Below are 16,926 nucleotides of genomic sequence, written 5' to 3'. Positions count from 1 at the left end.
CATGATAGACTACATAAATGCATAGATCATTCATAAACTTGTTATTCATGTCTCCATTGTAACGGTTTCATGTTTAGATTTCCATAAGTATAGAATTCATACCAATTTAAAATTTGTGATAAGTTACATATCATTACAAAGATTCTGCAATCACTTCAAATTCTATATACAAGAAGCTCCTCTCCACCTCTTCCCATTTCCCCTCTCATCTCTAAACATGTCAAACACACCCGCCCCATCCGCCACACCCGCCGCCGCTGCCACCGGCGATCAGCAGCCACCTCCTCCACCTCCGCCTCCGCCTCCGTCCCATCCGCCCCTCGAGCAACTCCCCGGAGTCCAGTTCTGCGTCAACAGCCCACCACCCTTGTGTCAGTTCCCACATCCATTTTTCTCTTTTCTTGATTTTCATGTAAAATAAAATAAAATCATCTTCATTTTGTTCTTGCAGTGGAATCAATCTTGTTGGCATTCCAGCATTACATCCTCTCCCTTGGCTCAACTGTCTTAATCCCAACTTTGTTAGTACCTCAAATGGGTGGAAGTGATGTAAGATCAATCCCATTTTTTACATAAACTTCAACCTTTTTTTCCCATTTTAATCAGCTTACTAATGAACTAATGTAGAAAGACAAGGCAAAGGTGATTCAAACCTTACTATTTGTTTCTGGTGTGAACACTCTGATGCATTCCCTTTTCGGGACGAGGCTGCCTTCAGTCATAGGCGGCTCTTACGCCTTCCTCATCCCCGCGACTTCCATCATCCAGTCCAGGAGATACGCCACGTTGCATCCACCCGAGCTGGTTTGATGCTCTTCCTAATCTCCTAGGTTGTTTTTTTCAATAAATTTTAATTTGTTTGGTATTGTCTCAGAGATTTGTACTAACAATGAGGGGAATCCAAGGTGCTCTGATCATGAGCTCTTGCTTCCAAATGGTATTCGGATTCACTGGCTTGTGGCGTAACGTAACAAGGTATACCGCTCGCTGCTGATACTAGTTTTCCTCCTGTAGAAATAACTTCTCGAATCTCATCTTATTAGGCTGCTTACGCCTATGTCGACCGCACCTCTGGTTACCTTCACGGGTCTCGGGCTCTACTATCTTGGCTTCCCACAGGTAAACTTACTTACTAGTACTATTTTTTTTATCATGCTTACTAAACATATTATGTATTAACATTGTTTGTAGATAGCTAAATGCTTTGAAGTAGGCATACCAGAGCTTGTCTTAATCCTTGTTATCTCTCAGGTAATGAATTCACTACACAAGCATGAAAAATATGTGATACTATAATATAACACATGAGTACTAAAAATGGTACTTGTTTTCAGCAGATTCTCCCAAAATACATAAAGCTCAAGAGGCCAGTTTTGGACAGATACTCTCTGCTCATATCCCTTGCATTCGTGTGGATCTACGCGGAGATCCTAACATTAAGCGGCGCATTCAACAAGACGAAGCAATCTAGCTGTCGCACTGATGGCTCCGGCCTCATTAGCTCCGCGCCTTGGTAGCTTGGATCATCTTTTGTTTTCCAACCGCGCCATTAATGGTTTGTACATGAGGCCGTAGTTTGAATTTCGCAGGTTTTACGCGCCATTTCCGTTTCAGTGGGGGCCTCCAACTTTCAACGGCGGAGAGACATTTGCAGCGATGATCGCTTCGTTTGTAGCTCTGACTGAGGTCTTAAAACACTCTCTTTGCATCCCTACATACTTATATTTTTCGCGACGTTTCTCTTCATATTTTTCTTGTCGCTGCAGTCGACTGGCTCGTTCGTTGCAGCAGCCAGGTACGGGAGTGCAACGCCTGTACCACCTTCAGTGATCAGCCGAGGCGTCGGCTGGCTGGTCAGCTATATATATATATATATGTGTGTTTGTTTCATTCATGAAAAAACTCAACATTTTGCTTAATGTGTGTGTGTGTGTGTGTTTTAGGGGATTGGAACTCTGCTCAATGCCTTATTTGGAAGCATCACTTGCTCTACAGTATCAGTGTAACAAAAAACATATACATAAATTTATTAAACATATGTATAAATTTTAACTATTTCAACATATGTATAATTGAAGGCATGTGCTATACATATGCAGGGAAAATGTTGGCCTTTTAGCCCTCACAAAAGCAGGGAGCAGAAGAATCATTCAATATTCATCCCTCTTCATGATCTTCTTCTCGATTTTCGGTAATTATCCCACATCGACTTGGTGAAATCAGAATAAGATCTATTAAGGGCGGATTCTAATGCAGTAGTATATCTAAGATCTAAGTCGATGAGAATTTGTTAATCTGGACTACGGGTCCAATTCTAATCGAACGTGACATTGTTCTATCGCAGGGAAATTTGGCGCTGTCTTCGCATCAATGCCCCTACCAATCATCGCAGCATCCTACTGCATCTTCCTAGGCTATGTTTGTAAGTAGATTTCTTTACCATCCGTTAAAAAGCATTAGTGGATTCAAAACATAATTTTGTCGAGATTCGTTGAGTGAAAACAGTTTATACTAGTAATATTGACGCGACAATATTTTCTCTACTTTTTTATCTCTCGTTTTATTATTATAAATTTGCAATCAAAGATAACGCACTCGAAAAAAACATTTATTCGTGCATGAATGCAGCATCTGCAGGGTTAGGTTATCTCCAGTTCTGCAACCTCAACAGTTTCCGAACAAAACTGATACTCGGATTCTCCTTCTTCGTTGGAATCTCACTGCCGCAGTATTTCAGAGAGAATCACGCGACCACGGGCACTGGCCCCCTCCACACCCCTGCACGATGGGTACGTGCTATAACAGAGTTTTTATTTTTTTTTAGAAAACAAGAAAATATCTCTTAATACAATTTATGTGCAGTTCAATGACATGATCTCTGTGATGCTGATGTCCCATGCGACCGTGGCCGGGTTGGTGGCGCTTGTGCTCGACTGCAGCCTCGAGCGTAGCTCTGAGCAGGCGAGGAAAGACAACGGTTCGTTCTGGTGGGATAAGTTTGTTCAGTATGCCAAAGATGTTAGGAATAATGAGTTCTATAAGCTGCCTGGCAAACTCAATTCATGCTTCCCATCTTTCTAACTTTTGTTGATGGTTTGTTTAGTCTTTAGATGTTTTTCTAACTTGTCATCCTTAGTTTAGCATAGTTAATACTCTTTCTGTCCTCAATAAACTGTCACATTTTGACTCAATCGATGGAAATATATTGGTTGAATTTCCATCACACTTTTACAGTATCAGTTTCAAAATGAAATGTGAGCGAAATAATTTGATGGAATATGAGGTCTACTTATTATTTTTTTGATAAATTGCACCTTATTTTGTATGGTTTGAATTATCACTATTGTTAGTGGACTTCGCTTGCTGAAATCTGGGTTTTGAGCATTATTATAAAAATCGAAAAAAGTTAAAGGTGTCTATCATTTGATAATTTAGTAGGTGTGCCAAAATGTAGGTCACGTGCGTGCATGAATTTATTCAATAATTGTTGCACTAAGTGTTAGAGAAAACAATAATTGGGGTAATCACCATGGCCAAATTCTTGTTTGTTTATTATGCTTTGGACAAATACATCGATCAACATTTGGCCAAAAATTTGACTAATGAAAGCAGTCATGCACTAAAAAGACTTACCAATTAATTATTTATATGGCATATTTAATTTAACACGATTGGCCCAATTTTGGAACCTAAAATATATGAACATTATCCCTGTACTACAATTATATTCATCATTGAGTTTGAAATAACCACAAATTCACTAGACTAGTATTATTACTATTTGTTTGTACAAGAGAGAATGATTTTGTACTCCCTCATTCCATCATATATGACACATTAATGTACAAGTGTACAACTAATTATTGAGTTTCTACATGTGAGAATGATTGTTCTATCTTCTTCTGTTATTTATAACACATTTTTTTTTTCAGACATGACTATTTTAAAAAGTTAATATAGTTATGTGACTGTTTGAGTAATAAATAGTACTCCCTCCACCCCACTTTAGAGCATCCGCAGTGGTCGGCTAGCGACCGGCTAGCCGATTCGTCGCGCTGGCCGATCGGCTAGCCGAACCATTGGAGTCGGCCAGCGCGAAATCGGCGAGCCGATCGGCGTGGGCTGGCCGATGCGCTGGCTGCCATTGTGGCGGCCCGATCGGCCAGCGCCGAATTTTGTTTTTTTTTTAATTCTTTTTTTTAATTCTTTTTAAAAAAAAAATTTAATTCTTTTTTTAAATTTTTGAAAAACTATATAAACGCGATTTTCTCTGTCTCTAAATTTCTGTATAAGAGCAACATCTAGCGATGGACAACAACAACTAGCCCAATTTCTGTACAGCGAGACCCCCGTTCGGCTAGCGGCAAACTATAACAGATTCAAGGTGGCTCGTGTGTGGAAGCCCGGATTTTTTTTATTATGTTATTTTTATGATTTTTTTAGTTAATGTACTTTTTTTTAGTTTAAATAAAATTAATGAATTTTCCCGTATATGTCTCGTAAATTTAATTCCGTATTTTAATCGTAATTTTAATTCCGTAAATGTAGTATATTTTGAATTATTTTTATTGCGGCTGGCCTATGGCTGGCCTAAATCTGATGTGGCAGGTAGATTTTTCAGTGTTGCTGACGTGGCAGGGGAGAGAATGGCTGGCCTATGGTTGGCCTATTGTTGGCCTAAGCACCATTGCGGATGCTCTCGGTTTATCATTTTAGGGTGTCCCATTTTAGTAGTCCCAGTTGGAATATTCCATAAATGGTAGTAGACCCCACATTCCACTAACATATTTCCACTCACATTTTATTATAAAACTAATATAAAAAAGTAGGACCCACATTCCACTGTCTTTTTTCACCCACTTTTCTTTACATTTCTTAAAACCCGTGTCGAACTCAACCGGGACTCCTAAAGTAAGACGGAGGAAGTAAATATTTTATATTATATGACTCTCTGAAAAAGAATCCATGTGATGAATAATGGAAATGAGAGAGTATATATTACCCCACATGGACAAAAATCTATACAAATCATAATAAATCTTTATCTAGTAGTATATTCTAATTCTATAGGATTATTAAATTTTATTACACCCCTATGATATTATTCTCAATTATTAGAAGTACCATGTAGTGAGATATTGAGAAGACTATACATAGATGTGATCTCTTGTCCCTTTCTCAAAATCTCTATCAATTTTTTCTTCAAGATATGGACTTAAAATTCTGAAGTATGGCAACCCTTCATCACATGATTTAAAAGGAAGACCCCTCTCCCTCCATTAATTTTTCACTCTTCTTATGCAATTAATTCGCCTCATAATTCAGTAATATGTCTCGCATATTACTCGCCCCGTGTGGGTGAACCGTGAACGTGACATAAACGCACACACCGTGTTGCTGTCATTAAGTGGTGAGATGTCATTTTCGGACATTGGTGTAAAGAAAAAAAATGTGGAGAGTTATAACAAGTTTTTTTCATCAAAAAAGCAATTTTGTCCCCCTTTTTAATGTTGGGGGAAAGCAAGATTTGTTCAGCCTAAATTTGTTCTTGGCTATTCTCTTTGTAGAAATTTAGCTTGCTGATTATTTTTCTTATCTTTATCTTCATTATTTTTGTATCTATTAATTTGTCGTCGTGCCCTTTTCATAATTGAGATGTGCTCACACGAGTGCTCAAACAATGTAGCCTACTTTTAAAATAATAAAAAAAAGTAAAGAAAATCAATATGTTGTGTGGAAAAATATCACCTTAGATTTTTAGATGTTTCATTTTCTGTAAAAACAAAGAGACTTAATTATTATGTGTAAATTGTAATGCGTGTGCAAGTCTTGAAACTAATGGAACAATTTTTGTTACAATTTTTTTTCCTAATTTTTTTACATTAATGAGAGCTAGTTGTTTCCTGCTGCATGGACAGGAAATAGTAACCATGTAGAAATTAATTCTATTAAAAGAAAAAATAGAAAAGGAGAGCTAGAACATAGCCTGTTTATTTGAATTGATTTCTTGAGACATTGAAGCACAGAATAGACATGGAGAGAGAGGAAAGAAAAAAATCATGGCTTCTTAGTTACTGCCTTTTTCTTCCCAGCAAACTGCCTGCAAATATGCACAAGCCAAAATCAGACTAACAAAATTCATGTCACAAAAAAAAAAAAAAAAAAAAAAAAATCAATCCAAATTCCCACCTGAGGATTTGAAGAATACCATCTTAGTTTTTGGCATTCTCTCTTCCTAAACATTGTAAAAAAGCAATCTTTACAAACAAGTGAAAAAAGAGGGAAGAAAAAAAAGAAGTAACAAACAAAGCACCTCAAATTGGGCTGTGGAAAATGAGTGATGTTGATTTTCAGGTGGAACTGCATTGCCCTGAAATTAATCAAATGGAAAATTAAAATTTTGGGCTTAAATAAAAAAAATGATACATAAAAAGATGTTGGACTTGCCTGCAAGAAAGGGGAGCTAGCAGTGTCATCAAGGCAGAAGCTATGTTGCTGCAGCTTCTTGCTCTTCTTCTCTTTTGTCTTGCTTTTCTGCTTCCTTTCCGGCTGAGGCGGAGGAGGACCGTGTAAATGAGGAGGCCCGGACGAGGCATCCGAGACCATTGAAAGGTCCTCATCAGCTTCTTGATCATGATCATGGTCATGCACATAATTGGCTCCTTTGCCTTGGTAGTCTTGTTGTGTGTAGTGTGTGTACGGATTTGTCGAGCTGGAGAGATGATCCAAGTACGTAGTCCACCCGGATTCGCAGCCGCTGCTGCACTCAGAAGTGGATGTGTTCATTATTCCTCTAGTGATTGCTTTGTGAAGATGTGTTGATGGATGTATGTGTGAGATGGAATATTATATATAATGTGTCTTTATATAATGATAGGAATTGTGTGAGACCAAATAAACTCAAAATCTCAAATCCCTTGACTATATTTCTGGTTGGCTCTATCCCTTTGCCTTAATTTTATACATATGTTGCTGTAGGAATCAAACTTGCCAGTTGTCTAGTCTACTTTGGTGTTTTGTTTTGGGAGATGTGAGAGAGAGAGAGAGAGAGAGAGAGAGAGAGGTCCATGGACAATGATAGTGTATGGAAGAGCAAAATTATAACTTGGAGTAAAAAAAAGTTAACTGATATCAAAAGAGATGTAGAATTCAAACTCAAACGTTTGCAATCATGTATATTTAGTGTTTTTGAGTGAAAACAGGTGAATCTATTGCAATAGAATGTGTTGTGCTATTTACATGTCAAAAAAAGAAAAAAAGAAAAAATATGCATATGGCTGATAACATCAAGTCACATGTATATACATCATGACAACCATGAATTCTTGAAATCAATCAAAAGGAAGGAACAAACCAAGAAACGTGCAATCTTAATTGTCAAGCCTAATCAAGACATCATTAATTTCAAGTTTTCCAGTCATGATCATGTTATTTTTTGTTGAGTTCTTGAAATGTGTAACATATATACATGCTTGATTGGAACAGTTGAATTAGGCCAGCAGAGATGGGAACAGTAGTGTATGATTGATGCTATATATTTAGGCCCATTCATGTGCCTCTGGTGACAAACACAGACACATACTAGTACTACAAAACACACACACTCGAAAACCTAATTGTGACACCGATGAGGGGCTAATCTTGGATTAGGGCATGCAAGTTGTGTTGAGGGGCTGAGGAGAGGGGAAAACACCTCAAAAAGAGGAAACAAGCATAGGTGAGTGTGTGTGGTGTGGAGGAAAAGGTGGTGTTTGTAATGTGGCTAAGCGCGAGTACAGGTGCAATTCGATCGTTGCAGCAAGAAGTGGTCCTTTCACCCCTTTGCACATGCTGTTGCAAAGCCATGGACAAAGTTTAGAGGCTCATTTTCTTCCAATCATGGCCTTGGGTTTCATCTCTTGCCATGCCTTGATATGGCAAAACAAAAATCCAGTTCACACTTAATTTGAGATCATGTATGGATTGGTTTGAATTGGCCATGTGATTTAGTTTTAACTATTTGAGATGATCATGATTCATGTGTAGGTAAATTTTTTGAAATAGTTAATCCATTTCTTGGCTGTCATCTTCCCTGAAATTTGTCAAGTATGGGCTTTTCTATGCATAAGTTATAGTAGTACTGTACTATTTAATTAGCTTATCGTATTCATATGGTCCCTTTTGCAAATGTCAATTTGTCAAAGATGGCATTGGAAATCACCTTTGTTGAAGAAAAAAAAATCTTGAGTTTGCTATAGGACAGTTTAACCATCTCTTTCAGTGATGGAGTAGGTTTTAAGATCTTGGAAGTAAATGTCCTTTTTATATCATTAAATATTCTGTACACATGATTTTATATATTTACAATTTGTAATGATTTAGAAGTGTTTCAATAATCTTGCCACCTTTTAATTTGCCGTTGTAAAATATTAATAATATTAATACTCCTAGCTATTACAACATTTTGAAAGAAAGGCTATGAATTATTGCAAATCGTACAATTAGAAAAATAATTGAAATCGTGTATATAGCACTCAAATGAATCATATGGTACCGACGCATTTGTCAATATGTGTGTGTTAATAATAATAATAACAACAACAACAACAATAATAATAATAATAATAATAATAATAATAATAATAATAATAATAATAATAATAATAATACACCTATAGTACACCTATAGTGTAGTAAATCATTGGGGATTGATGAATACTGATTTTATGAAAAAAAGATTAAGTAATTATTAAGTTTTCAATTATGGACGAAATTGAAAAGGTGAAATGTGGACTAAAATAGAAGTTTCAGCTTCAATGGTCCCTTCCAAATTCAAGAGTCTAAAGAACAGACAGAATCATTTTTAAAATTTTCATAAGAATATGACATTTTTTACCATATTTTTCCTGAAAGTTTTTTTTACCATATTTTTCATTGCTATATTAAATAGCGAATAAAACTACCGTTTCACATCAATTGTGTCTACTTGTGTCTCTCCAAATTATGTAACACAAGTCTTCCCCAAGTATATCCATAATCAATTGGGCCTCTCATATTTTAGAAATTATAAGTTCTTGAATACTAATATGTCCCAAAAATCATGTATATATCTAATTTATCAAATTTGTTAAACATAATATCCTTATTTAATTGACGGCTTAGTAATGAAGTTTTATACACATAGTTTTAAAAAACAAATAATTATATGTATCGATTCGGTTCAGTTCGTTTCGATTATATATCTTGTCCATGTGCCCTTCCTTAAGATGGTACAATTACAACCAATCTTGACAACTTTTGTGGTCACACTCATGTGAGAGGTTGCATGTTTAACATGATATTAATGGGATTTTAGGTGACAATTTTAATATGTTGGCAAATAATAAAAGGTATAGGTCTTAACAGCTCAACACATACAAGTATTAAATACCAAAGCCTCACTTGATCCTAATTTGTCACAATCAATCATAGTCTAATTTCTGTAACTTAAAAGTGATGTTAAGAGGCAGGTCCAACTTCCTTATCCCAATTTAGGTATTTCTAAGTCTTGTCAATGTGACTAAATAGCATTTCAATTCATTGAATGAGACTCAAATATGTTTGTAAACTTAGTGTCAAATCTCTAATAATAATTGGAATGATACTCCCAAAAAAACCTACTATTCTTGCACAGCTTGCATGGTACTTTTGTTTAAATTTAGATTAAGCACATAATAATTTTTAAGCATAGACATACATGGGAGCATTAGGATGCCACCATAGTTAGAGTGACAACGTACCACTAACCTCATGCTGCCACGTAGCACGCTATACAACAATATTAGGGGCTTATCCAGCAATATCACAGTAAGCGTTTTAGATGGATTTCTACAGATTGTTTGATAGTACTACGTGGATTGTTGTGTAGAGGGCCGAGTATTGTTGTATAGGCTATAATGCAACATAAAGGTATAAAAAAACAATATGTATATATACTGCAACAGAAACATTCTATACTTATACAACAATACTCAACAATCTACATAGCAATCCACATATTACTATCATGCAATCTGTAAACGCATACTAAATGAATATTGCTGGATATGCCTATAATATTATTGGATAGCGTGCCATGTGGCAGCACGAGATTGGTGGTACGTTGTCATTTTAAAAAGGGTTGTCATCTTAACATAATCCTAAACTTACATTTATATAATTGAAAATAGCAATGAGGTTTTGAAATTCTTTTCTTCATGGAAATATAACTAGTTACGTCTTTAAATCCAGGGTTGACTGTTTACTTTCTTTGAGGATTTTGTATATATCAATCTTTCTTAGCCGTCATCTTCTTTAGGTTAGTTGAAATCATTTGCCTATTTTTAAAATCCTAATAATTCATAGCTTTTCACTTCCCCTTTTAAAATAAAAAAGATCAGTCTTTCTCATGCAGCTAATTATGTTATAACACTGTCCGTATTCATAAAAGAAGTGATAGAGATTCCTCGAAGTAATTTAATGCCATCTTCTCACGATTTGTTAATTTTAAGGTGGGCTATAGATTTCTCTTTCAAGTCACATTTCGTCAATCATTCAACTAATACAACTATTGGTATATTTGTGATGTCATATAAATAGTAAAATGTGAAGTAGTAACATAAAATTTCATATGGAATTTCAACTAGCTAGCTAGTCTCCGAGCTAGAAGTATTGTGTAGGAGGGCCCGATTAATAATACTATCTTCGTACAATTTTCTTTTCAGCAATGGTCGATATATAGTATTTAATTTAAAATTGATCAAATCTGAGAAAATAGAGAAAATAAGTAGTTGAAATATTGTTTGGAATACCTCATTAGAAAGTATAACTTACCGTAAATAGAAATGATCATGCCAACGACTTCAAATAATAAAAGGGAGTGTTGAACATTGCATTTCACAAGACTGAGTTATGCACCAAAGCAAAGAAGAATAAAGAGAACTTAGAAAAAAAGTAATCTTTGAAAAAATGAACTAAATTGAGATGATGAAAACAAGTCATTCTTTGGAGACTTGAGTTCTTGATTAAGGTGTGGTCCCCAGATTTTCCTTCTGTGCAGAAGAGCTACATGACGAGTTTCTCAAAGTTAGAAGTTGGTCAGGAAGTAGCCGAAGAACCAATACATCGCTTGTCGAACGATACAAATTAAGGTGACCCTCATTTTGCTTCTATTGTCCCCTAATGTGTGATGTTTCTGTGTTTTCTTTCGGTCTTTGGTGATTGGATAGTTGACTGGTTATTTTCCTTCCTACCTTTAGTGTTAATAGTATGTGTTTCTCTTTTGCTTTTCGTTTGTTGTTGGTTATTGGCTATCCATGTATCTAGTTTAAGCGTCATATTCCAACGATTTTTTGTATTTTTTTCTTTTTAGTTGCCTTAAACTTATATAGTTGTTCCTCGCCGATTCGAGCCTTTCATCTAATATAAAAAGTAAGAAGAGAGATACCAAAAACTTCTTATTTTGGTGAACTATATAGTAGACATCCCAATCCGGCTTCTATGATTCACTAGAAAGTCTCTTAAACTCTTAGATTCGTTCCTATGTAACAAAATCATTAGACATTATTGATCATTTTGTGTTACTCAAATTATAATTTCCAAATTAGCTATAACACAAGGCTCGAGTATAATTAACTTAAATTGGTAATAATACTGTCCAACTTTATGCCTCCAAATTCTAGACCACAAGTCCACGACCACTTTAATTAATTAGGAGTACAATGTGAAAAATAACATCACCTAATAACATAGAAAATTCCAAATGATAGTATCAATAATTCAAAGGAAGGCATCTAAATGTTACAAAGTGGACCTAACACAAAACATATCACATAATAGGGACTATCTTTCTCCCAGTGACAACCAATGTACATCCATATTAACATTAATTTCCTTTAGTTTTTTCTTAAAACAAAAAGAAAAAGAAAAAGAAAAAGAAAAGGTAAATGTGTTGTGTGTGTGTGTATTTGAGAAAGAGGTATATTCAAGTTTTGAGCTTTGATCCATGTAATTTTTAAGCTAGCAATTATACTTAAATTCAATTTTAGTTCCATTTTCCACATATTTGAAGTGGTTCACTCATCTTGACTATTAGAAATGGGTCACTCACCCCTTAAAAGGCCTCATAAGGGGGAGGGTTATCCACACTTATATAGATTAGATTGGATCATCACCAAGCCGATGTGGGACAAGATATTTGATTTTTAACACGCCCCCTCACGTGTGGGCCGGAATGAGACATCGGACTTCCATCACGTGGGTAGGCAAGAGAAGAGATAAAGAAATAAATCCATCATCGACTTGGGCCCGCTCTGATACCATATTAGAAATGGGCCACTCACCCCTTAAAAGGCCTCATAAGGGGGAGGGTTATCCACACTTATATAGATTAGATTGATCATCACCAAGCCGAGGGACAAGATATTTGATTTTTAACATTGACCTTAGCTTAATTTGTAGATCGAGATATGGAAATAGACCGGGCTGGGCCGGGCTAGGTTGGCTTTGATTTGGGAGGCCTAGACCTATCCTGCAGATAGATTAATTATTATTAATCTGTTTAGCTACTAGTTTATTCTTCAAATTAAATACTCAATCATATATACCATTTATCAAATTTTCATATTATTCAAAGTAAACCCTCTCTAAAATATGATTTGGTCTATTGTTTAAAGTTAGTATCCTATTTTTTACAAAATTTCCTAGCCTATGAGCCTTTCATCTATCATGCATGAACATTTTGTTTGGGGATTGAACTTTTTCACGTTTTGCACGTTTAATTTGCTAAGATTATGCACTTGTGTTTCATTTAATTTATTTTCATTATTAACATGCTTGATTTAGTTCTAGGTATTTTGGGAAGCTAAATAAGGTTGTTGTTTTTTTCATAGAACATCGACATCTCCCTATATATGTTCTACATTGACTTCGTTAAATTAAAACCTCTTCCTCCCTAATATAGTTTGTTAGATATGTTAGTTATAGTTATAGAAATACAGTTGTTGTTTCATTCCTAGCTGTTGCTCATAATCTAAAAGGTAGGAGAAGCAAGATTTCATTCCATCATTTCCTCAAGAAAAAAAAATAGATTTCATTTCAGTATCAATAATTGTAGTTATGATGGTAATGATGTGTATAATTCGAGTTGTAGTGTTTGGAGAGAAAAGGAAATTTGAATAAATTGTGTGGACCAAGCATTATTCCCAACGTGTGATGTTCTATGCCATGTGATTTAGATTTTTGTCCCCTTTCTTCCTCTTATCAGTTCACATCCTCGTTAAAGCCACTCACAAGATGAAAAAACATAAAGTTTATTAGGACATCAACAATAGCGCAACAACTACAACGCGTAATATATTATCAAATTCAAATACTAACATGTTAAGAAAATTTTAAAGACAAACACGAATCCAACTTTCGACATTCAAACCTGATCACGACTGACTAACGACATGATGTGATTCACATTGACAAGACCAATAACAACACGAACCCGCCATGACACGATATAAACATAAACCCTTTAGCGATATGATTCAGTTTGTGTTGACACTGTTGATAACAATATGAATCCAACATGACACAATAGCTACATCAACTCGACATCATAACCTGAGGCGACATATAAAATTTGAGAAAATAATAACCTAATTTTAACTCTAATAAAACTATAAAGAAATAAATAATTAAAATGTTGAAAATAATATTAATCGAGAATTCAGTAACCCATTATGATAAAGCCCATAGATGGTAACCCAACTTCACTAGCCCAGCCCAACTATTCATGTAATGAGTGAAAGGCCCAAATCAAACTCTCTCTCTTCTCTCTTCTCTCTTCACTCTTCATCTCAGCTCCAGAAAAACCTTCGAAAACCCTACAACCACCTCTCAAAATTTGCTGCAATCCGCTCTCTATCTCCCGAAATGTACAGCTTATCGAGGCGTTCTGTTCCGGCTATCCTCCGAGGCGGCGCTGCGCTCAATCGCGCTATTTATTCCGTCGACCATCAGCTCGTATGCTCCTCTTTCTCCTTCTAAATGTCAGCATTTACTTATTTAACAGTTTTGATTGTGATTCGATACTACTATGCTTTATGTATATTTTTTTTAAAATTAAAATTTCATGAATTGCATCCTTCTTGAAAATTGAGTTCACGCCCTACGCCATTGTTGTTTGTTGTTGATGATAAGTCCTCATCTTCTATGCTGATTAGTCCGGAGAGAGTGATCCAACAAAGAGATGGTGCTCTGTGCTGACAGCCGGCAGCGGCAATGCTATTGGTGGCACCACGTCATTTGATCTGAAAATGGGGCATTTTATGTGGTGTCGTTATGAGACAACTGCTGCTTCAGCTAATCCACCTCCGCAACCTCAAATCCAAGCAGAGGTGAATATATGTAGAAAGTTATATTACCTTTCTAATTGTTTTATAATTATGTGTCATTTATGAAGCTGTTTGATTTCGGCGGGTGATTTTTTTTTTTTTTTTTTCTGTTTGTGATGTAACAGAAAAAAAAGAAGACCAAGAGTGTAGTTGGAAGGGATTGGGATTGGGAGCTTACAAATGAGAGGCAGCCAATATGGGTTAGCCTTTTGTATCGGATTTGTTATGTTTTGCTACCAGAGCTGCTATCTTTCAGAATTTAATAGTTCCTTTTGATGCAGCTGCGTAACCCTGATGAAGTTAAAAAGGAGGAGTACAATGAGTTCTACAAGAAAACATTTAACGATTATTTAGAACCCCTTGCCTCTTCACACTTTGGGACTGAGGTTACACATTTTTCTTCTGACAGTATTCTCTTTCTTGTTTATAAATCTTCCATCTGATGTCTGTTTTGCACCCCTTTTGTTGAGATGCTACTTCTGTTATAAAATCACAAATACAAGATGGTGTCTTTATTAGATTTTGTTGTTTTCAGGGTGAAGTTGAGTTTAGGTCTATACTATATGTGCCGTCTATGAAACCCTCAGGGAAGGATGACATTATCAACCCCAAGACAAAGAATATAGGGCTGTTTGTAAAAGGAAAATTCATTTCTGATGGTTTCGATGGTGAATTGGTGAGAGAAAATTAATTGGTCTTTATATCCGGATTGTTTATTTATGGTATTTGTAACCCATATATGTTTCCTCTCTCTATGTAATAGTTACCACGGTATTTGAGATTCATCATGGGTGTTGTTGATTCAAATGATCCTCCTCTAAACGTCTCAGGCAAAATCCTTCAAGAAAGCCATATTGTAAGTATGCAGGATTAGTGGATGTCTTGATGCAGATATAAAATATTATGTTGTGTGTCTGAGGTGTGAGTATGAATGACCTAATTCTCAAGTTCATGTTGTTTTAGGTTCGCATTATGAAAAAACGTCTGGTGCGCAAGGCCTTTGACATGATCCGTGGCATATCTATGAGTGAAGATAGAGAGGTATATATATACCTTCCTGATATACTTTGTGTTTTGATTGTGCTTCATTCAGTTAATATCTAGAGAAACATAGACAGTTTTCTGCCCAGTAAAGAGCAGGCTTTTCCTGGATTACTGTATGATGTATCCATTGGTAATTTAACTTCTCATGTGCAGGACTATATGAAATTCTGGAGGAATTTTGGCAAACACTTGAAGTTAGGTTGCATTGAACGTGAGAACCGCAAACGCATTGCTCCATTACTTCGATTTTTTTCATCTCAAAGCACGGAGGATGTTATCAGCTTGGATGAGTATGTTGAGAACATGAAAGCTGATCAGAAAGATATTTATTTCATTGCGGCTGACAGCGTAACTAGTGCAAGGAATACACCCTTGCTGAAGAAACTTGTCAAAAAGGGTATCGAGGTATTCTAAATCTGCTACACAATAAATCTTGCATCTGCCCACATTCTTGATGTCCACAATTTTCTTTCTGCTGCAGGTTCTGTTCTTGGTGGACCCTGTAGATAAGGTTGCTATCCAAAATCTGAAATCTTACAAGGACAAGAACTTTGTGGACATCACCAAACAAGGTTTAGATCTTGGTCAGTTATTAGGTATGCTCATTTTGATTTGTCTCCTTTATTCCTGCTTAAGTCTCTAAAGCTATCCTGGTTACCTTCACCTTTGTTTTTTAGGAGTTAGATGTTAGCAATAGTATCACGACATTACATTTTGCTGTATGCATCTTTAGCTAATATTGCCCTTTTGAGATTTGATACCTGTCTATTCTATATACTATGTTCTGTTGGCTGGTTGGAGATGTATATTTCTTTGTCAGTTGCTAATGTTGTCTCAAACATTAGATCATGTGATTAGTTTGTTTTTGGATTCTCACAGGCGGCAAGGATGAAGACAGATATAAAGAGATGAAGCAAGAGTTTGGTACTTGTGACTTGATTAAGAAGGTTGCATTGCCAGACTCACGAGTCTTATATACTGTGCTACGATCACCTCATATTGATAAAAAGTCTAGAGAACAATTTCAAATGATAACTAAGAAAGAATATTATGTCATAAAAGCTCAAAGGCCGTCTGAATTGCGTCAGAAGTTCTTTTGGTTAAAGCGCCGTGCAACTTGGAGGACATAAGACTTCTCGATTGCTGAATGGATGCTCCTACCCCACCATGCCTGGCCCTTTACCGTACCTCAAGAAGAAAGACGGGGTGTGTCTACAGCTTTTTAAGCGAGTTGCCCGTGTTCAAGTCTCAAACCATCTTATTATTTGTAGTTGCTTGATAGCTAGTTCTCTGCCTCTAGGAATTTTGGTGTTTGGGATGGAAATTTGGAGGAGCTATTGTATTCAGTTTCATAATGATTTTTGTTTTTCTATAATCATTACTCTTATCATTTCTGTTACTCCATATTAACAAATAGACTGTATAAGGAGTTCAATCTGTAATCTTGATGCCCTTATTTCTTTCAAGAGAAGACATAGTTGCATTGAACCTTTGACATTTC

At 35.9% G+C, this 16,926-nt stretch overlaps 3 protein-coding genes across 5 annotated transcripts; 2 read left to right on the top strand and 1 right to left on the bottom strand.

Moving 5' to 3' along the window:
• The first annotated feature begins 217 nt into the window (after positions 1-217).
• On the top strand, positions 218-3,163 carry LOC125220848 (nucleobase-ascorbate transporter 6-like). The gene is made up of 14 exons (XM_048122983.2): positions 218-371; positions 452-549; positions 628-804; positions 875-975; positions 1,044-1,119; positions 1,192-1,251; positions 1,338-1,513; positions 1,590-1,686; positions 1,767-1,853; positions 1,944-2,002; positions 2,100-2,191; positions 2,345-2,422; positions 2,629-2,789; positions 2,863-3,163. Exons 1-14 carry the CDS (start codon positions 218-220, stop codon positions 3,079-3,081), a joined length of 1,635 nt encoding a protein of 544 aa, XP_047978940.1. The 3' UTR covers positions 3,082-3,163.
• Positions 3,164-5,961: 2,798 nt separating this feature from the next.
• Positions 5,962-6,944, bottom strand: LOC125185590 (uncharacterized). 2 transcript variants are annotated; one of them, XM_048082151.2, is made up of 4 exons: positions 6,448-6,940; positions 6,314-6,370; positions 6,190-6,235; positions 5,962-6,100 (listed from the first exon to the last, which is right to left on the bottom strand). In XM_048082151.2, the coding sequence occupies exons 1-4, from the start codon at positions 6,784-6,786 to the stop codon at positions 6,072-6,074; spliced, it is 471 nt and encodes a 156-aa protein (XP_047938108.1). In that variant the 5' UTR covers positions 6,787-6,940; the 3' UTR covers positions 5,962-6,071. The 2 variants fall into 2 exon arrangements, with proteins under 2 accessions (XP_047938108.1, XP_047938109.1); XM_048082152.2 differs by lacking the exon at positions 6,190-6,235 and having other exon boundaries at positions 6,448-6,944.
• A 6,876-nt stretch (positions 6,945-13,820) lies between these two features.
• Positions 13,821-16,922, top strand: LOC125223601 (heat shock protein 90-6, mitochondrial-like). Of its 2 annotated transcripts, none has more exons than XM_048126812.2 (10): positions 13,821-14,010; positions 14,211-14,384; positions 14,507-14,581; positions 14,663-14,767; positions 14,917-15,057; positions 15,145-15,237; positions 15,345-15,422; positions 15,579-15,830; positions 15,907-16,021; positions 16,305-16,922. In XM_048126812.2, exons 1-10 carry the CDS (start codon positions 13,921-13,923, stop codon positions 16,553-16,555), a joined length of 1,374 nt encoding a protein of 457 aa, XP_047982769.1. In that variant the 5' UTR covers positions 13,821-13,920; the 3' UTR covers positions 16,556-16,922. The 2 variants fall into 2 exon arrangements, with proteins under 2 accessions (XP_047982769.1, XP_088918951.1); XM_089062825.1 differs by having other exon boundaries at positions 14,188-14,384.
• The last annotated feature ends 4 nt before the right edge of the window (positions 16,923-16,926 follow it).

The sequence above is a fragment of the Salvia hispanica genome, chromosome 1, assembly GCF_029641045.1.
Source record: "Salvia hispanica isolate PSC_SH4W2 chromosome 1, Shi_PSC_v1, whole genome shotgun sequence".
Classification (NCBI taxonomy): domain Eukaryota; kingdom Viridiplantae; phylum Streptophyta; class Magnoliopsida; order Lamiales; family Lamiaceae; genus Salvia; species Salvia hispanica.
The sequence above is the reverse complement of the archived record's forward strand: the minus strand, read 5'-3'. Positions and strand labels throughout refer to the sequence as shown.

Excerpts from the sequence above, each read along its gene's own strand:
- LOC125223601 (XM_048126812.2), top strand. The coding sequence starts at position 13,921 with ATGTACAGCTTATCGAGGCGTTCTGTTCCGGCTATCCTCCGAGGCGGC. Across the intron at positions 14,385-14,506 it reads AACCTCAAATCCAAGCAGAG|AAAAAAAAGAAGACCAAGAG; the intron begins GTGAATATATGT and ends GTGATGTAACAG. Across the intron at positions 16,022-16,304 it reads AGATCTTGGTCAGTTATTAG|GCGGCAAGGATGAAGACAGA; the intron begins GTATGCTCATTT and ends GGATTCTCACAG.
- LOC125220848 (XM_048122983.2), top strand. The coding sequence starts at position 218 with ATGTCAAACACACCCGCCCCATCCGCCACACCCGCCGCCGCTGCCACC. Across the intron at positions 1,252-1,337 it reads TAATCCTTGTTATCTCTCAG|ATTCTCCCAAAATACATAAA; the intron begins GTAATGAATTCA and ends TGTTTTCAGCAG. Across the intron at positions 1,854-1,943 it reads GCCGAGGCGTCGGCTGGCTG|GGGATTGGAACTCTGCTCAA; the intron begins GTCAGCTATATA and ends TGTGTGTTTTAG.
- LOC125185590 (XM_048082151.2), bottom strand. The coding sequence starts at position 6,786 with ATGAACACATCCACTTCTGAGTGCAGCAGCGGCTGCGAATCCGGGTGG. Across the intron at positions 6,236-6,313 it reads TTTCCACAGCCCAATTTGAG|GAAGAGAGAATGCCAAAAAC; the intron begins GTGCTTTGTTTG and ends TACAATGTTTAG. Across the intron at positions 6,101-6,189 it reads GGTATTCTTCAAATCCTCAG|GCAGTTTGCTGGGAAGAAAA; the intron begins GTGGGAATTTGG and ends GCATATTTGCAG.